The 21,440-nt window shown below is 47.3% G+C and overlaps 1 protein-coding gene across 1 annotated transcript in view; it reads right to left on the bottom strand.

The window, feature by feature from the left end:
- The window catches only part of LOC117223057 (protein groucho), a 187,182-nt gene extending 170,493 nt beyond the window's left edge, over window positions 1-16,689 (bottom strand). Inside the window, exon 1 of the mRNA XM_033475166.2 lies at window positions 15,724-16,689. Within this exon, the coding sequence (XP_033331057.1) occupies window positions 15,724-15,786 (63 nt within the window). The 5' untranslated portion in view covers window positions 15,787-16,689. The remainder of the gene's footprint in view (window positions 1-15,723) is intronic.
- Between the last annotated feature and the right edge of the window lie 4,751 nt (window positions 16,690-21,440).

Here is a 21,440-nt window from a genome sequence, read left to right as displayed (position 1 = left end):
ACTTTTGTTATTGCTTATTTATTTATTCTGAGATACCCTTTGGTTTACAGAGAAATAAGTTAACGAATATGCTTAAGTCAATTACAATCAGGAGATTGTAAGTTTGCAGACACGCTCCAACGAGATCCGATAAACAACGTGAGTAATTCTGCTAAAAAATACTTTACGAAGGTCGACTTTTTCACTGGCAACACGGCCTCGTTCAAAGCGAGCATAATAAAACTGTTAACGACCACCTAGTGTAGGTTTTGTTTTAGTCGAAAGAAATAATGTTGTCGATTTATCAGAAAAACTAAATTATCTTTAAAATGGACTTGAAAAATCAGCCAAATATCTTTAAAAAATATTGGATCTCCAGAAAAATATTTCAAACGTAAAACTACCCAACTTTTTACGCAGAATATGATTCCAAGATAAAAAATATAGATTTACGATGGAAAAAGAACAAGGTAACTTTGAAATATCTACTTATAAAAAACTAGTACTGTCATTTGAATCCCATAAAAAAATCCGCACATAAAATGCTAAAAGATGTGCGTCAGTTTGTATTTTTTTAAACCACCCGTCTATGGGATCTTATACGGTCTCAACTTGAACGGGACACCCTGTATATACTCGTTGCCGTGTTTTTCAGACGACGAACTAATCAACGCGAAGGATCGCTCGGAAACCAATAATCCCGAGCAACGTTACGGTTCGGTGTACCCTGTCCTGTCCCCCGTCCGTTCGAATTAAACGAACGCTCTTTGATTTCTTCCTTTGCCTTTCTCGTTTATGGAGGGGGCAGCGAGAACACCGCACATGCTAGGCGGATTATTTCTAGATAGCCCGGGCAACCGGACTGGAACGTGATAATTTACCTCCAGCCAGTCGTCGATCGCCACGGCATAACGAGGAATTAACACCGAGTACGATTCAATTATACCGTGAAAAGCAGCTCACCGTCGATACTTGAACCGAGACGCGGGAACGCTTCGAGGAGAATGGAAATGGATGCGCGAGAGAGACAGACAGACAGAGAGAAAGAGAGAGAGAGAAAGAGAGAGAGAAAGAAAGAGAGGAGAAGAAGCGGTAACACGTCCAATTGGTTTAACGCGATCCGCGGTAACGTTCTCTAAAAACGAGCGTAGCGACGACGAACATATTCGTCACGCGACATATCACGATTTATTAATGGGCGAACCATTCCGGCCGGCGTTTTCGTGCCAATTTTCTATTCTTACGAGCGACGGTAAGATGATCGGTCGGGGGCAACGGCACCGGCGTCGTACGGTCGCGACCCTCTTTTTCAATACATTATTCGTGGCCGCAACGATGGAAAAGAGAAATGGATAAAAACTGCCGAGCAGAACCGCCGATGTAAATGTTTTATTACTCTTGACATCACGTGCGGTAAGTCGGGGACGTTCCAGTTTATTGTGGCACGAGTCAATCGAAAGCCGTACCGGGGAGCCGAAGGTTCTCCCGGGTACGTCAGTTCCATCGATTCGATCTATAAACGGCATTTCGAGATCTTATAAATGCCTCTCTCGAGGCATTCTCTCTCTGTCTCTCTCGTTCGATTGGTAATAACCCGGCTTAATGTTTCTTTCGACGTCGAAGAAACCGCGTGCAATGCAAATGTCCTACACGTGCAACTTCGACCGCTTACACGGACCTTGAATTAGTTACACGGCACTTACATCGCATAAAGTCATTCCAAATGGCAATCTATAAAGCCTGGCTCGAGCTTGACAACTTGGATATGTGTGACAAAACACTTCCTGAGCGAACGGTTTGATAAACACTTGCTTTTTTTCCTTCCCTTCGCGCAAATCTTGCTTGCGCGCGCCGCCTGTGTTTGCCAACATTGGACGCCGTTAAAGAACATTAAAATTTAAATGAGCTCTTCTCGAAACACGCTCCTATACATAGTCCATTCAATGGAACAAGTTAATAAATGAGAATCAAACGGTTGCAGGATATTTGCCTAAGCGATGCCGACGATTGCAGCCATTGGCTGTCGAATGTCTAGTCGAAGGTCAGCTTCCAGCGTTTCGAAAAATGGGCTCCAAAATGTGCTCGTTGCGATCATCGTGCTATCGCCTTCTTGAACGGGCTATAGATCAATTTAATGTAATTTTTTTGGATTCATTCCGCAGATGAGAAAAACAGAAAATAAATCTTGCGAAGTTCTGAGTTCTGGATTCAAAACTATAAAGTGATTGTATCTCTAGAAATGATTGATATTTTTAATAAAACAAGATATATGTGAATTACTTGAAGATGTAAGAAAATATATTGCTTGGAAATACTCATTTTTTTTTTCTTTTAGCACCTGGAATCTCGCCTGAGATTCATATTGGCTGACAAGAAAATACAATCCGCGTAAACTTTATGTAAAACGACGCGTTCAAATACGGTGTACAAAACAGACGGTGTATTATTGTAATTTTCGGATTTAACCAAATCTTCGGACAGCGCTGTTTAAGAAATGAGAACATACATAAAAAAAAGTCGACTCACAAGAATAATAGTCTTCTGGATACCGATTATGTCCGGTCGAGTTCAGAGAAATTTTTCAGAGAAATATTCAGACCCGGCATGGCCACCAGAAGAAGGCTTCCCACCTTCGTGGAAGCGTCCCGAGAGTCGTCGGCGGCGTATCCCCGCGGTCGAGGCGTAAACAGAACTCTGTAACGTTTCCGTGTAAACACGTCGACGCATGTCCGCCCTTTTTATAAATTAATACATCAGTCTAATACATTAACTCGCCGGGCCGCATTCCGCCGGTAGAAAAACAAGCTTGCGGTTCCCTGGGATTTAGAGCCGCGTACGTGTATAGCCGGCGCTCTTCTAAAGGGTCAACAGTATTCCGAATGTTGCCTAGCGAGTTTCAGGCATACTAGTGTCACTGTCCTAAGCCAGAAAGAAGTTGGTTAGTGTCCGTGCGCTAGCCGATGCCAAATATTTGGACGTTTCTTTCCCTTTCGCCCTCTCTCGTTTTTGTATCCGTGTAGACGGTGGTATCCGTGACGGCGGTGCTCGAGAGAACACCGCGGAGAACGAAGAAGACGGAGAAGGTGGACCAGGACCGACGAACGTCCGGCAAATATTTGCATAGTGCGGCGGGTTTGCGGAAAACCAGTGTGCCGCCGGTCAGGCAGACATATTCAGAAAGAATATCTCTCGAACGTGTATGTACGTACGGCCGCGTACACACAGAGATACGTGTACACCGAAGCCCGTGCTGGCAAAGGAAATTCACGAATGTGTCGCTCGCGATCTCTCTCTCTCTCTCTCTCTTACTACTACTACTACTAGTGCTGCTGCTTGCTGCTACTACTACTACTACTACAGCTGCTACCACTACTACTGCAACTACTCTACCGCTCCCTCTCGAAAAACGGCTGAACCTTTTTCCATCAGCGGACGAGACTCGTGATCCCGAAGCGGTCTGCGAAAGAAGAAAATCCCTCGAGTATTCTCCACCGCCTCGCCGCGGAATTGTCGGCCGTAAAAAGATTTCTATTCGCGGTATTAGCCTCTCGATAAAATCTGCTCCGCGTTCCGCCGCTTTAACTACCGAACCATTATCCGGATCCTCGTAATCACGGCTCTCTGTTTACGTGAACCGTGCACCGGCTATTTAAAAGTGTTCGCTCGATTATATCCCTAGCCATCAACAGGATACGAGAAAGTTGTTTGCAAGGGGAAAGCCGATTGCGGGAACCAGTGTTTTTCGAGTCGCTGCACCGTGAGATTTTGATGGCGTGCCATCAATCAAATTATTGTTCCGTCGGTTGTACCGCGGGGCCGGTTCTCTTGACATCGATTTTAGAGTTTGTCGGGCACAGGGTACTAAAACATTTAATCCGCCAAGTGTTGCGGAATACGCAGTTCCTTTAACAACCACATGCCAGCCGTGGTTTCGAACTTTCGATAGCCGACTGTGAAAATCTCGAATCACCGTTGAGATCTGTTACGCGAACATCTGTCCGCGGTTGTGAAACAAGATTAGTCGTCGGTGGACAGCGGATGCTCGTGCGTTTATGCTGTATAGTTTAAAATACATTTTAAAACGTATTTCAATTTGCCACGATGAATGGTCGACGGAAGAAACTTGTCCCTTATTTTAAACTTTATAAAATGGGTATGGTTTATCAGCGGTCTAGTTTTATCTTGCGATACGATTCCTTCGTCGAGTTTTCTCTTAAGAAGCAGTTCTTCCAACAATTATTGTTTTAATTTTATTGGGAAATCGCCAGATATCCATCGTTTAATTTTTTGTTAATAAGCAGTTCTTCCAACAATTAATGCTTTCATTTTATTGGGAAACCATTAGAATTATGTGAAGAAATATCGACTCAAATGCGAAAGAATTTCTTCAACTTCTTAATGCTTTTAGGAATAATCGATATGAACAGACAACAAAATTTGTAAAAGATCAAAGGTTTGGAACCAGCAAAGTTCGCAAGCCAGGGTTGCAGAGGGAGGAGACATCGGCAATTTCAGAATTCTATAAATAGCTGACATTTAACCCTTTGCACTCGAAGCTATTTTCACTGTAAACATAAAATCATTTTTCTAACTTATAGTGTTTCTATTTTATACGACAAAATGCATTTTATGCATATGAAATTGACTCTTGGGACTCGCGCAACAGTTACGCTCTTAACAATTTGTTAAATCTAAACTTTGTTAACATCAAAATTATCTTGAAAGGTGATATAACAAATTTTAGTGGTGCCTCAGAGTCACCACTCGAGTGCGAAGGGTTAACTGATCCCGAGTGTATTCGTACAAACGTATTGTTATAAAATTACGTAAAAACAAAAACAGTCAACAATTATTGAAATGAAATATTCGATTAAAAAAAAGGTATTCATTCGGATAATCATTATCTTATATAAATATTTATTCGAAACGATTCGAATAGTGCCTAACTCAATGTTTACGGATCGCAGATCGATGACGGAAGCGGTGTCAGAGTTTCGTTGCAACGTGATTCCGAAATTCGGTTTTTCGTGCGGCTTGATGACGGATAATGACCCACGCGGCTGGCGCGGCGGGAAATTACAGAGTCCGGGAGCACCAGGATTAAAGGACAAAAGAGCGGATAGACGCGGGAGCGAGCATAGTGATCGGGGATACTCGTTAAGTATACCGGCCTGTATATCCAGCGTGCGTGTTCGAAGCAGCGATAAGTAATACCACGATTGCGAGTCTTGGCCTGTGGGCAATTTTAAGGACCGTACAAGACAGGAAGAGAGAAAGAGAATGAGAGAGAGAGAGAGAGAGAGAGAGAGATGGGAATAAAGCCAAAGATGAAGAGAGAGGAAGAGAGATGGGAACAGAGTCAAAGATGAAGAGCGAGAGGGAAATGTTGGATGTCACGGAAGAGGAGTCATGGAAACGAAATGCTCCGATGTGCGGCTGTGATGTAGGAGCAGGAGCACGGCACACAGGCCGAAGAGGGGGGAACACGACAAACTGCCAAGCCTAATGCCAATTAGTGCCATTCTCCTGTACGAGCAGGTCCGAGGGGACTTCAAGAGGCTTCCTCGGACTTTCTTTTTCCCCTCCATCCGCCTTCCAGCCGAGGTTTACAAAGCGGTTAGGCGTATTTATCGCGCTATATACACGTACAGTCCTTAGCCGGGTGTAGGTGTGCGTGCACGTTCGCGTGTGTGCGAACCCTCGACGGTGGTGTCCGTCGCTTCTTGCCAAGTGCCTTCACGCATTATTCGAGGCAAACGTGCACGAAATACTTATGTACTCGCACATTCCTCTCTCCGAAGAAAAGAGAGACGCTGGCGCGCGCGCGCGCACACACGCACGGCGTCCATACGTGCGCGCATGTCCACGAACACGCGCACACACGAACACACTCTCGGAGCGTCTCTGCTTCTTTTTTGGTCCTCCCCGTCTCTCCCTCGGAGGCAGTTCGATTTATAAAGCCATGACTAACGAGCCGTGAAAATCGTGGACGGTCCACCGCTGAATCGGGCGCCGTCGTATATTCCGATTTTTTGCCTTTCTCCCGCCGCTTTCTCGAAAGCCACCGGTCGAAAGAAGTCATCATCGGCCGGTGAATCGGCCAAATTGTACGTATAATCGACGGATCGAGCGATTATCGCGATGCGTGGGCGTTATGAATAATTAAACCTTGGCAAGATTTTTCCGATATAATTAGCTTGCCGGCAACTCGAAGCAAATTTTGCCGAAAACGTGTATCTTATTACAGAAAGATGAATCGAAATAGAAATCATTGTACCGCCGTGAAATTTTATAGGAATTAATGAATAAAAAGTATCTTATGTTTTCACTTACGTACTTTCCATGTTTACCTTGAAAGATAATAATTTAGCGTCGCCGTATCGGCGACATCGGAGTGAAAATGGTTAAGAGCCAGTTGCCGCGGGACGAATCGCTGTGCCTTTGGTTTGTTTTCGGGCATAATTAGCTTTATATTTATCGTCCAGGACATACTTAATTTTGCGATCTTTTTATTTTGTTCCTTTTTTAAGTAGAAAACTTTAATGTGTATAATTTGATAAACGTAACTTTAATTACGAAATAAACCGAAGGCACAGCGATTGGTCACCCCACGGTAACCGGCTCCGCTAGCCTAATTACCCGTTACGCGGATTCGTAGAGCCCGGTCCCGCGAACTCTCGTTTAACTAGTCTTCAAACTGCCTCGAAAGGAATCGCCTTTCCGCCGGTTCATTGTGGGGGTTAATACTAGAAGCAATTCAGGCTCACGAGTGGAAGATTAACCGGCGAGGAAGCAAGCGATCGGGGAATAAATGCTGGAACGAGATTGCCGGGACCCGCGTACACGCGAAAGGAGACGAGGTCCTTTCGAAGGAGTTAAAAGGAGGAGGGGTGGGAGACGGCGGTGGAGGTAATTTGAGAGTTATTTAAACGAGGACCGTGGTAGCTAGGGGGGCGGCGGGGGAGGCGGAAGGGGAGAGCTCGTTGGAGCAGAGTTCCATTCCACTCGGAAACGCATGCAGACGTAAACACAATCGCCCCTGCACAATGGATTATGTTCCGAACACTCGAGGACCCCTTGTAGCTCGGTTAAAACGGACAGCCTCCGAGAAATCTCGAGGAGGACAAGACGAAAACTACTCCGCCAGACTATCTACAGAACGCGCAACCAGAAGATAAATAATTCCGGCTGAAAAGCACTACGGGACGACAAACAGGCCCCGGCTGGAATGTCTCACGAAACGCGAGCGACGAGAGAAACGAGGCATGCTTCTGTTGCGACCCCAGATCGTAAAAACAGATCTCCGTCTTCGATGGGAAATATTTATCGGCTTGCGGGAAACCGACAGAGAACCGAGAGACGCGGCGATACTTTCACGGGGGTCGGACTAAAAAAAAATTTGAACGACGGCCGACCGTGCCCGGAATTCTGTAGCCAATTTATGCTTCGATCAATTTTCACCTCGTTACTCGTCCACGGCATCGGAAACAACTGGACCTCCATCGGCGCACCCTTATTCGTTCGACCCCTGCCTGCAATTTACACCCCAAATTGTAGGTTACGCGGAAGGGTAGCACAGAGCGATCAAATCTGTTCGTGAAACAACAACTAGACTGTGCAGAGATTATGTAACGATCGAGGATTTTGAAACACGTTTCCATTTTATGGGTGGGATCCTGCAGAAACTGTAATAAGGAAAAATGTCTTTCATCGACGAACATATTCATCGTGCTCAAAAAACACGATCTTATCGATTTTTATCCGTACACGCAAATTCTCTTCTTTCGGGCGTGAAAACAACCGAACTTTTTATCAAATAAAATGGAAGTTGCGCGAACGATTTATTGTTAACCGTGGGACTATTGTATCGGTAAAAATGACTGGTTGCTGATTTTTTTTATAGTATAAAAGTTTAAACAAACTCAATCGTGTCATTGCTGTAAAACAATTGTCACGTTTTCAACTAGATTTTGTGTTTCATTTGTATCGCGACATATTCCAGGAACCCGAATGTTGTCAAGATTTTTAGAATGCAAAATCGTTGAACCAATTTCTACGTTAAATTTTACCTATGAATCCAGTTTCGATCGCTTCGATTAAAAGACCCTGACATCGCGGACACTTTTAAGGTCGATATTCGTCGCTTAACGCGCAAAGGATCCAGCCAGTATCGAAATTGCATCTATCAATTTCCAAGTACATAGTAATGAATCAAACGCCGGGTACACCTCGACGCAGCTGCAACAGACTTGATCGGGAAAACGAAACGGAATCCGCGGAACGAAGTAGGCAGCGACGACGCGGAAGAGGCTCGGAATGGAGTAGCAACAAACAGCCAGCAGAATAATTGAAAAGCAATGAGACGCGAGAGGGAAAAAAACGGGGCCGCCCGTGGGACTTCGATTAGGATGTTCCTCGTTGAAACAGAAGACAGAACGGAGGGGTGGCAAAGTAACCGCGAGGGTCCGTGGATAAAGCACTCCACGCAGCCCTTCCTCCTTTGCTCTCCCAGTGGACCAATTTACGGCACCCTGAGGACTCCGGTATTACGGTTCACGCTCGGGGGTTCGTTTCTGGCCATTGTTGCGCCAGTTAGGGGGATTATTTCGGCGAGGGATGGGGAGCCGAGGGATGCTCTCTCTCCGGTTGCAGCCGTTCGCCTCTTTCGCCCAGCTACCCCCGGATTATACGTTTCCCCGAGCACCTGCAGCTAAACCGTGTGTCCCGCCCGGTCTTTTTTCGAAAGTGAGAAAGTAAAAGGTGAAAGAGAACGTCGAGGGTGCCGGGGTCGGGATCCCCCGAGCAATCTCTTCCGATTAATTCGCCACGGTATCTGCTCGGAGGAAAACCATTTAACGTAATAAGCCGCTACCAGCGGGCCTGTGTATAGCCCCGGCTTTCGTCGGCCGAGTATCGAGACCCATTAGGAACTCTTACAAATGACAATTATAAACGGGAAGCCACCGATAGAGAGACTGTCCCGCCGATTTAATTATCTTCGCTCCATCGAGGGGAAAACTAGGCGGGTGGCGCGGGAGTAAATCGAACGTCTTATCGATATCCATTTCAAGGGCCTCGAGACGGCAGTATCCTGCACCGAGAAGGGAATCGTCTTTTTATGCTCTCTCGCTCAAAGTTCTTATCGGGGAAAGAGCCTTCGCGCGGCCTCTCCGCCTTCCCTCAGCGCCACCATTTAACGGCGCTCCGATACGTTCCATCCTGCTTTTATCGACGAGATTTTTACGGTTGTTCCGCGTACAATAACACCGACAGCCGGCGTAAGTGAATCTCGAGGGCGCCGGTTCGAGGGGGAGAGAGAGAGAGAGTAATGGAAGAGACAATATGTTGCATCCGCTGGGAACGCGATCCGCCCCTCCCCAGGTGCCGAATAAACGCATCAGATCAAATTGAATCGTGCGTTATTGAGTAGACGGCATCTCTGCGTTCCTATCGAACCTAACACGTAGTCGTTTCCATGCTCGTTTCGAAGCTTTTATCATGAAAGTTTCATTGCTAGAAAGTGTACAAGAATCTCGCGAGCAATAGTCTCGCTGGCACGAGAACGTAGAAGCCGAATTATAAATAAATATTGCAAAATAATGCAAGTAATCGCAAGTAATCGCGTGCGCAAACTGTGCTGGATGTGTACGAAAAATATAGCAATGCGATACAACTCCGTTTAACCCCGCTTTCGCTATTTATTTATTCATACAATTCGAGTGAAGTTTCGCGTAACCAATTTTGTTTTAATATATTATCTTCGTCGCTTTCAATGGTTCACCAATGCTATAGACAAGATATTAATTGTTTCGCCTTTTTCTTTAAGCGTCCAATAATTTCAAACTTATCGTAAATACAAAAATTAATAAATCAACGCTTAGGGGACAAGAACTATTTATTACCAGTTTACACACTGCCAAGTCCAGATTGTTTCTCAGACGAAGAGAAATTTTTTACTGAAAATTTTTGTATCAAATACATAGAGAAGAGATGTTCATTTTTTAAATAAAACTTTGTTGATATATCTTCATCGAAACAATCGTGCCTACTCTTCCAATGTTTCCTGCCAGATTTTACGGTTTTATCGATTTCTGCCGCGTGTACGTCGGCATTGGACCGTTAGTATAATAATAAATTAATTAATAAAGTTTCTCTTTTCGTTCGACTTGCGAGAAGAGAAATATCGAGAGACGAATCGCGCAGATACGAGCAACCAAATGAAATCGTCGCTTCCACGCGGAAAGGCTGGACTAGAATTTGCAAGTAAGAGGCAAAAACAGTGTGCCGCGTAGACCGGAGTCGGATAAAAGGAGCATCGCTCCTGACATCCACTTATCGGTAAACAGGGTACTGTGTCGGATAAACAGAGTCCGGCTAAACGGAGTTCCAGCTGTACACTTTATACGTTATTATACATAATGGAAACGCGAAACTTCTGCGAATCGCGGTGTGTCCGCGTGTAACGGTAATTAGTAACGAGCAAGATTGTAATGCGTGTAAATAACCGGACGGACTATGAAAGAGGCTGCAAAAAACTGTGGAAACTGTAAATGGAACTTTTCTTGCCGCGTTCAAGCCGGCTGCCTTTTCCGGACCGACGACCGTGTTTCCCCACTCGATGCCCCCGTCGTGGCACTTTCGACCATGCGTAAGAACAGGCCCCTCGTGCCAAAACCCCTAAACCTACGGTTGTACGCGTGGTCGTCGCGCGTTTCGACGGAAAGAATTAAACGGTATAAATCGCGCGACTCTCGAGTATCGCGCTGCAGCGATTACGAGACAATGACGATCCTCGGCGACGGAGTGTTCGCTAGATGGCGGAATTTCGAAGCGACGAGCACGAAATCCGTCGTCGCGCACAAAAATAGCAGTACCGTTCCGCGCGGCTCTCGAGTCCGAAATGCTGCACGAGACTTAGCGCAGTCTTTTGCATGTATAAATAATTGAAAGGATTATACGAACGCGAAGCTGGAACAGAGGAGAAAGGGGATCGCAGGAATTAAAACAATTCTACCGCCCCTCCCCTTCCTTCTCCCGCTCCCCCCCGGCGAACGAGAAGCAGTAGCGTGTAATTACCGCGAGCGGGGAGCACGAGATCGCGATTCCACTCGGCCAGGAAACGTATAATGGGAGTATAATGCGTGAAATTTACCGGGCGCATCAGCATAATGGACGACGTGACGCTCAAGATATCACTATGATTCCGTATTTCCGTGCCGACAGCGCGACTCTCGATTCGCCCCGTCTCTCTCGCCGCGTGCCAGACAGCTTTGAAGCTTAAAATCGACCGATTATCGTACCCGTTCCCCGTTGAAACCGTTTCCTCCCGCTATAGTGCTCTCGTCTCGACATCGGTTCACGGAATTCGAGCGATTCGTTCAGGTATATACGGCCGGACACAAAGGTATCCGGCAGAGTTGCACGATCGGAGATTTCGAACCTCGCCGACGCGTCGCTGTACATTTTACGTTATGCTAAGGAGCAAGGGAAAACGCGCGCGTGTCCGTGTGTGTGCTGGTAACAACTTCTTTATATCTCCCTGGCTCCTTTCAACGGTCTCGGCTCGCGCGTCCGCGAACCGATAAGACGATTATTGTCAGGGCAAACAGTTGCCTTCTTCCATTGTTCTTATCTGTAGCTTGAACTCCCGTGTCAATAATCAGTGTCATCCGCGACGTTCGAGACGTTTCTTGCCTTCGTGCTACACGGTGTTTGTGCGAGAAAGTCGTTCGATATCGTTTCATTGCTAGGCAAGCGCGTACCAACAAGTATCAAATGAACGTCAACTAAATACCAAGTCATGACTAGACTGCAGAATGTATGCGGTTATGGCAAACGCGGCTGTGCGAAATTGCAAACAGCGCAAGGATTATAAAAGGAACTGAGAATGTGTCGGTATACTAAATCCAGCTTACAAAAGAAGACCGAAGAAAGGAAGGAAATTAGATCTGACTCGACTGTCTTGTAATCGACGCAGACAATGTTTACTTTGCATAAAGATCCGCCCTCTAATTGTAAGAATGATAATTCTTATCTAGCTAGGGATGCCAATTATCTTTACATACGTTAGAATAAATAAGGAAATTATCTTTCACCCAGCTAATACTCTGCCACTGTTGATTACGTTTCTTTCTTTTTTTTTAACGAATTCCAAAACGATTATACCCAACCGTTAACCCAAATGTTAATCAATGTGTAAACTAGGTGCCGTACTAACGCGTCTGTAACGTTCTTTTTTTTACGAATTGAAACCATATTTGCCAGGACAAAGTCTCATGTCGAGCGCGCGATTTTGTTGCAACAAACGAATAGAAAGTTATAATTCGCTCGGGGTCCCGAGCGGCCTCAACAAGTGTTACGTCTCGAGAAGCCCCCGTTCGAAATCGCTCGACGCGGTTGAAATTAAAAAGTCCGTTGAGCAAACTCGAGGAACGGGTTCGCCGGCGATCCGCGATTCCGAAAGTTTTTCCAGCTGTGCACATGTGAAACTGCATTTATAGGAAACGCCGGCGCGCATGGGGTTGATTAAACCTATCAAATATTTGTCAAATCGGAATACGATGGAGCACGACGAGCCACGGTTCACGCCGTCGGATGTTCGCCTAACACCAGGATATTAAAAATTTTATTTGAATACGAGATAACGACTACAAACAGTGTAATAACGGTCGATTCGCTGTGTTTACTCCGTTTCGACGAGGTATCGTCGCGGCCTGCTCGAATCGAAAATTCGAAATGAAAGTTCGCCAATAACGAGCAAGAAAGTACATTTTATCCGTTTTAATCGCTGTTGAATATTTTTCATCCGCGTCGAAATTGCGACCATCTGCGCGTACACGTGTTTCGCCGCCGACGACCCAGCCTCGGCGGAAGCGAGACAACGACACACCGCCGGAACAACTTTCGTCCTTGTCCGCGTCTCGTCTCTGCTCTCGCTACTCCATGGCACTCGACAGAGTCACCCTTTTCCACACAACATTGTCACCGCCTTTCGAAAGGGGACACACAGAGCCACGACTCTTTCGCCGGCGCATGTTTTATTTTTTTTTTGTCCTCGTCGTCGTCTACCTCCGTCCCGTTCCGTCGGTCGTGTCCCCTGCTCTCTTTTTCCCTCGCTGCTCACCACGTGCTACAATATCGCCGGTCCGCATCCGGTGTAACGCCTGTTATTAGGGATGGGCCAGATGAAGCTTTCATTATTCTATCCGAGAGTCCCTTTCGCCCGACGCAACAACACACCGTTACAAACGGAGAGTAATGGGTGACTTTTTTTTCCTGCTTTCGTCTCTAATTATTATGATTATCGGGCCGAGGTGGATATAATGGCAACGGGAATAATGTAATTCTTCCTGTGAACGCTGCGTTTACGCTGTGCTTCGACGTTCCCGTCGATCCCGAGCGCATGCCGCGCGACTCCTAGGCATTAGCACGCATTCGCGCCGCTATTACCGTAATCCGTATTAGAATAAATATATTGTATCCATTTAAACCGGTCAAATCACCGGCCGCCCCCTTTATTTCTCGCCGATCGTTTACCATGCCCGTAAATTTATCGAGCACGACGTAAACCTTATTCGATGGAACCTCGGACTTACGTGGAGCTTCTTAAATATATTTACAACGATTTTCTGACGACAAAATTAGCCTCAGACTTTAGTCTATGCGCGTACGTATAAACAAATATTTATAAACTTTTCGAAATTATAAGAGCTGAAATCTTGGACTTACGTGAAGCTTCTTAAATATATTTACAACGATTTTCTGACGACAAAATTAGTCTCAGACTTTACTCTATGCGCGTACGTATAAACAAATATTTATAAACTTTTCGAAATTATAAGAGCTGGAATCTTGGACCTACATGAAGCTTCTTAAATATATTTACAACGATTTTCTGACGACAAAATTAGTCTCAGACTTTACTCTATGCGCGTACGTATAAACAAATATTTATAAACTTTTCGAAATTATAAGAGCTGGAACCTTGGACTTACGTGAAGCTTCTTAAATATATTTACAACGATTTTCTGACGACAAAATTAGTCTCAGACTTTACTCTATGCGCGTACGTATAAACAAGTATTTATAAACTTTTCGAAATTATAAGAGCTGAAACCTTGGACTTACGTGAAGCTTCTTAAATATATTTACAACGATTTTATGACAACAAAATTAGTCTCAGACTTTACTCTATGCGCGTACGTATAAACAAATATTTATAAACTTTTCGAAATTATAAGAGCTGGAACCTTGGACCTACATGAAGCTTCTTAAATATATTTACAACGATTTTCTGACAACAAAATTAGTTTCAGACTTTACTCTATGCGCGTACGTATAAACAAATATTTACAAACTTTTCGAAATTAAAGATAAATTTAAGCATCGTTGCATCGTACGAAAATAATTCACAGTTTCTCTACTAAAAAAAAATGTAGATTTGAAGACATATAGCAGAAATAGCAGTGATTCTTACAAAAACAAAATTCCAAGGTTGTCGAAAAAGTAATTGACCAAAGGCTACACCCGCGTAATAGATTAATAAATATCGAACGAGCGTTTAATGTATCACGGTTCGGGATAATCGGAAATATTTGCTTCAAGTCGAAGTTGAAATAGTTGAAAGTTTATTTAGAATGGCGCGTAGTAAAGAGACTCGAAACACAGCGTGAAACTATGCTCCAGGATAAACGTGTAAGTTCGAGCAGACGCGCGCGCGCGCGCGCACGGTCAATCGATCTCGAACAGCGTTGCGGTTACATGGTTACAACGAGCGAGACGGTTTAATCGCAGCCGCTATTAAAGATCGGTCATGAAATCCGTGCGCCGTGGGAGGGGGGGACGTGAAAGAAACGAGGGGGGGGGGGGGAGGCCGCAGCTGATCGTCTTCGATTCACGGATCAATAGAATCCGCGCAACCGAGACGAAACGGTTTTTCCACGGTTCGAAACCTAACCTCAAAATCGTGACCGTTCCGTGCCGCGCGAGAGCGCGCGCGAGACGGAACTTGTTCGCCGTTCAACGGCCACCGATATCTCGAAATCTCGAAACGAGTCGAGAAGGTATGTGCACACGTATGCGCGCACAGTGCCAGAGGCACGTGTATCCGACACGTATACACAGCCGGCGCATGTAACGTACGCGCGGAACCATGATAAATGTGTGTACCGCGCGACGCACGTGACCGCATTAGCAGCAAACCAAGCAGGGCATCGAGAAACCGGCGACGGTGGCATTCGGTATTATTATCGCATTTGGTAACCGCGTACCGCGAGTTTCTATTTTGATCGAATGTTTTGACGTGCGCGTTCCATCCTGCCGGCGGATAAAACACGCGAGATCCTGTTTCGACGAGCCTCGCGGCGTTGCCCCCCCACGTTCCGCAAACGTAATCCGATAGATGATCGAAAGGTGCTACACACCGTTTCTACGCCACTGGACGTGATCGGAATCGCGAGCATACGCCGGGATACGTAAGTACGCGCTGAAATTCGAGCCAAGTCCGGCTACGGTCGAGATCGCGTTACGAGGTACAAATTGCTCGAACCGCATAATAAAGACGTAACGCGTCGAGAATCGGTCGTCGAAAAACAAACGGTCCGTGTGAAAATTTTAATAACGCGTTCCATTCCGTCCCCGTTGGAGATCGATACATTTTTTGGTCGATACTTCCGATCGATCGAATTTGAACCATGAGTCGGTGAATAAAAGAAAGAAAAAAAAAAAAGAAAAAATTATACTCACCGGATGCCTGGCAGCAGCGGCAGCCACAGCGGCGGCGTTGATTCCGGCAGCACTGGGATACATGATTCCTGCGTGACGTTGAACTAATAGAAAATAGAAACACTGTAGTACGTGTTCTTAAATCACGCGAACGAGACGCTTCATGTCACGCGCGACACGCCGATGTCAACGGGATGTACGAGAAGAAACGATAAACAATAACCGATTCGAATTGCCCGCGCGGGCTACGAGAACGACCGACGACCCTTCCGACGGCTCTGTCCGCGGTTCTGTCGACGCGATTCGATCGAGAAGGTCCCCGCCTCGGACGCGCGACGATGATCCATCGGTGTATCCACGATCTGTCACTACCGCATTCTCACCGTGAAACAATAGCCCCGGTCCCGATCGATTACTTTCGGTATCACCAGCTATTTCTATCGCCGGCTACGTTCATTTGAGGTTAGATATGACGCCGACGCCAGCCGCACGAAGTATCCCGTTGGGCACCGAGAGCGTGGCGTGCCCTTTTTACGGTCGGTAAAACAGAGCGATATTAACCACCGCGTTTATGAAAATTTGCCGAGAACGGATACGCTCGTGTTTCCTTTCAGCATCGAACGGAAGAAGAGAAACTCTCCTTCCACGGTTTCACTTCCTCGACGTGGTTACACACCATTACACAGAGAGACACACTTGTACACTTTACAGTTGTTTACTACAGGCAAGAGAGCGGTGTGGCCCGCCGCCACGTTTGAGGTTAAGTTTACCAACACTAGCACTGCACACGTCTTTCCGTTGGTACGCGCGAATACTTCGGGCGTATCGAGCGACGCGCGTCCAGGAGGAGATCGTGGTCGAGCACCCGATTCGAAGAAACCGGTCGAACACGTAAACGTGAAAGCGAGCACAAACGTTTCGAGCACAGACCAACAGCAAGAACAAACCTCTCTCTACAACGGCCTCGGACCGACTGATGGACGAGCAAGTGGTGGGGATGGTATCCCCTCCAACGCGATCTTTTCGTACCCCCACCTCGGGCAGGCCGTTACTCCACAGTTAAACCCGCCAAGCACCCCCTCGAATGTCTCTCCTCGTTCTCGACGCTCGTATTAACCGGCGCGATAGCTCCTTCACAATTAAGTCGCGTTACGTAAGGGTCTCGAAAAGGCGAGCACGAAAATCACGGCTCGTTAAAACGTCGGTACCGTCCTTCCTCCTGCCTCTCTCTCTCTCTCTCTCTCTCTCTCTCTCTCTTTCGCGTCTCCCTCCCCCTTGTTCTTTCTCGCTTTTTGCTTTCTGGCACTCTCTATTTCATAGCACCTGTCCTCTCTATCGTATACTCGATCCGGTTTATCGACCGGCGACGAGCCTCGGATGCGTCCATTGTGATTTCGGTGCCATGTTGACACGGCGAGTGACCGGGCAGTACGCCTTCAGGGCCGTTTTAGTTGACCGTAATTAATCGGGTTTAAAATGAACGGTTATATTCGCGTTTAAGCATGACGCGATTGCACGATACATCGATTCTATTATGCACGGTATGCTGCGGACCGTTTACCGCCTAGACCTTTCCGTTTCTTTGTTATAGTTTACGAGGGCCACGACGGACGGACGGGCAAAGGGAGAGAGAGTACTCTCTACCTACTCTACCGATTTCGGTCGGGTCGAACGCGTTGTTCGCCGTAAGCAGCAATTTCTTTTTCTCTCGGTTCGCGTCGATGTTACAGAATTTCACGATCGTTCACTGTTTGTATGTCAATAGAAGATGACACAACGCGCTCGTTTATCATCAACGTTGATTGCATTCGTTTTTTTCCGTTCCAGCGACGTCGCTGATACCACGACGGTTAACGAGTGTGTGCAAATAACGTTTGTTGACTACGTTCAACTACCTTCGGAATCTAGACGATTCAAAGTATCAATCTTAAAGAACAGCCGGTGACATAGTAGAGGGAACGGTTCTCGGAATACGTACTTTCTTTCTATGCTGCTCTGCCCCCCTCCCCATTATCTCTTCGCCGGTACTTTTGGCCGAACAGATACGATTGAGAGAGCGAGGGAGGAGGGAGAGGAATACGGACACAGATACAGAGATACATCGTTACTACCTCCGGTATACCGGGGTAATATTGTAACGCGCTATCGTGTATTCAACGAGTGTATACGTCCGACGATTTTTGCAAGTTGAAGCACGAAGACTCCGGAGCCCCGAAAGTTTTCGGTCCCGCAGATACGGTCGAATAAACGAGAGGACAACACGGCGTGCCATGCATACGCGTAGGTATTAGTTGCTTCTCTTTGCTCGTTCAACGTGTGCAAACAAATCGAAAGTTTTTCACAAAATGGCCGTCACCGGGCTGACACGGATGTCCGCATAAACTCTCTCTCTCTCTCTCTCTCTCTCTCTCTCTCTCTCTCTCTCTCTCCTACCCCCCTCTGTTCTCTTTTCTCTTTCTCCGTCCGCGCGTCCTTCTTTCTCTACCTCTTTTCCCGTTCGCTCCCGACCATTCCGCCGACTAGCTGCCTCTCTCGCCACTCGTGATTTCCCTTACTTCCCATACCACCACAAATATGGCGCCTCCACCCGTTTTCCCAACCCCTACAACGTGCCTTCATAAAGCGAGAGCGAGAGAGAACGCTAGCGCGGATGGAATACGTACGCGCGCACACAGAGGCGGCCGATGCGATTGTGTCCGGGTATATCCGTGTGTAACGAGCACGATCCTATGCGTGTGGCAAGGGGGTGCCCCTATGTGAATATCGTGCAGCACACAGTCCCAAGCAGTTTCCTACTTGATTGCCGCTATCGTCCGCTCGCTTCGTAAAGGAACTGCTCCGCGCGGACTGCTCCCGCCGCCTCGACCAATCGGCGCGCGTCTAGCCGCTACTTGGCCAATCGGCGCGCACCGGTCCCCACCGGATCCGGCAACCGCCGCAAAGAGTCGAATGAAAGCGCGACCTCGGCCAATCGGAGCGATACTTTTTGAGCCGACGGTCGTACGTTAGATCCGCGCGGAGCGTCGCTCGAGCCCCACGGATGTTCCTATACGGAATGAAGGTGCTACGCGAAGCCGCAGCGAAACATGAAAAATAGGGGGCTACATGAGGAAAAACACGGACCGGGTAGGAAGGAGGAGGGCTCTGCGGGATGGATCCTACGAACCGAGACACCAAAGGCTGGCGCAGCCGTGGTTGTGTGGGGCAGCCAAGAGGGAGGGACGGCCGAGGATAGAGGCCGAGGATGAGAATGGAAAAGTAACATAACGAAACGTCGATCCCATTACCTGGAGCTCTCTCGCCCTGCCGCCAGCGTGCACCGAGCCCTGCTTTCGACCCTTAATCCAAAGGAGGATTAGAAAACCCCATTGTCATGCTTCGCGGAACGCGGGATGGGATATATATACATACGTATGTACAGAAAAGCACTCTGTACAATTTCTCCCCTCCATGTTGCCTCTCTCTCTCTCTCTCTCTCTCTCTCTCTCTCTCTCTCTCTTACTCTCTCTCCCTCTCTCTCTCGGTTGCTTTCGCCGCGCAACGAAGGCGCCGGTGCAGGACCCTCCTAATGAAATAAATACGTGACGCGCCGTAGCGACGATGCGATGGTAGTTCTGTTTATCGCCAACCATGAACTTTTTGTGCCGTGCACAGAGACTACGCGTTTTCACCTCCCTGCCTCTCGTTCGCTCGCTCGCCCCCTGATCCCGCCGATTCCACCGTTTTCCTTCCTTTCCCCGTCTCGCTCCAACCCGCGCTGTCTGGTTTCCTTGCTCTTTATCTTGTTCCACGGGGCGAAGAAGGAATATAAGGCACTGCCGTGGAGTGTTGGCGAAGCTGTCGGTCGCGCTTGGTCGGCTGCGGTTTATGCGGAGCCGCCTTGCCTGCCGCCTGCCGCAGCCGGTTTGCGTGTTCGCCCGTGTTCGCTCGGTGGATACGTGTCCTCGGTGCGGCTCGGTGCTCACCGAACGACCATGGACGCTGAGCTACGGAGAGTAAAGAGGAGAGATCGAGGGAGAAGGGCGAAGTAGGACGAAGACGAACGCGCCGGGAGGAAGCGAGGCCGGCGTATATCGCGAAACGCGAGGGTGAGCGAGACGCCGACAGGCGGCAGAACCAGTCGCTGCGGTCGTTGCGGCTAACCGCGCCGGTGCTCTCAACCCGCGGCGACCTCGGTAACCGCACGAAGAATACGACCCCTTTGCGTCGCTGCGAACTTCTCTCGCCAATTCTGGAGAAGCTTTTGCTTTTGCTTTTGCTTTTGCTTTTGCTTTTGCTTTTGCTTTTGCTCTTGCTTTTACTCTTGCTTTTGCTCTTGCTTTTGCTCGCTTCTTTCATTCGCTTTCGTCGCGCGCGAAAATTTATGTACTCCCCAGAAAAAGCCGAAAACTCGAAGACCGATCCGCCCTTTTTTTTTTTTTTCCTTTCTTTCTCGCATAGCCGCGCGTTCCGCATACCCGGGCGCGCGTACCGTGTTTACTTTCGTCGTAATTCCGCGAAAATCGACTCCGCGCAACGCGTTCGCCGGATTATGTTGTTGCACAGAATAGATAATTTGTACGGATAGAAGCAGGTGCGCTAAATCACATGCTTGTTCTCGAGTTTATAATAGTCATCGTTGCGTTCCCGCTAAGAACTCGTCCGCCGCAATGTAAATATTACATCGGCTGCCATTGCACCAGCCGGCCTTCTCTATTTGTAGCCATTGTGCGCGAGAATTTCCTGGCCGGAAAATCGCTGGGAAAAACGTCGAGGAGCTGGTTTAATTAATTATAATTGGCCGAGTGCATTGAGCAACCGCCTCTTCTGGACCAACGTCCACTTCATCTGCCGCGCGAGGGGAGAAGATCTAAGAGCTTGACTTCTGCTTGAATGAGAGTAGTACGTACGTCCCGTCGGCTCGAAGAGGATTTGCGAGGATGATCGAGCGCCGCGGGCAGGCCATTAATACGTTTGAAAGAGCCGTGTCCGCGGCGAATCCTCGAAATAGGTAACCGAACGTCGAATCGCCAGTTAATAACCAGCAATTTGCGCATACGTCGGGGAAACATCGATCAAGTCGTACCGCGAAGGGAAAAACTTATTTATCGAACGCGTGCACAATCGAATTATATAGTATACTTCGACACGAATCTTTTTCGCCGGATTCGTCGATTTTTCCAATTCATTTTTTAAGAAAACGAATTTGTTAATGCCTCGGCTCGCGAGGATCTTCCGACGGTTTCCGCCGCACGTTTTCGATCGCAGCTTTCGGTCGAATTTAACCGTTCGCGTGCCAGATGGTTCTGAAAAAAAACAGGATCGAAAAGCGCTGAAGAGCGCGATAGCGCTCCTTCGATTATGTGTCGAAAAAAGCCGTAAAACATAAAATAAAACGTTACGAATGAAAATATATATATACTATTAATTTAGAATAGGTAACAACAAAATGCAAATCGAATTACTGACGTACACACGCGTCCGAAAGACCGAGCACGTTTCGACAAATTTCGGGTGGGCCGTGAGTCGTCCGTTTCGGCCAAATGCCCTGGCTTTTCTCGACACAAAATCTGACTCGTGGTACGCAAACGGTTAACGTCCGTTGGGAACTTTCGGTTCGAAAAGTCGACGTTCCAAGAAACATTTCTTCCTCGCCCCGGCACGGTACCGTACGGATTCGGTATAATGGTCATGGGTCGAATTTCCAAACGAACCAACCTAGGTTCGGCCAGGACCTCGTTCCCGCCCGGAGATCGTAT

Source organism: Megalopta genalis, chromosome 4 (genome assembly GCF_051020955.1).
Source record: "Megalopta genalis isolate 19385.01 chromosome 4, iyMegGena1_principal, whole genome shotgun sequence".
Lineage (NCBI taxonomy): Eukaryota > Metazoa > Arthropoda > Insecta > Hymenoptera > Halictidae > Megalopta > Megalopta genalis.
The sequence above is the reverse complement of the archived record's forward strand: the minus strand, read 5'-3'. Positions and strand labels throughout refer to the sequence as shown.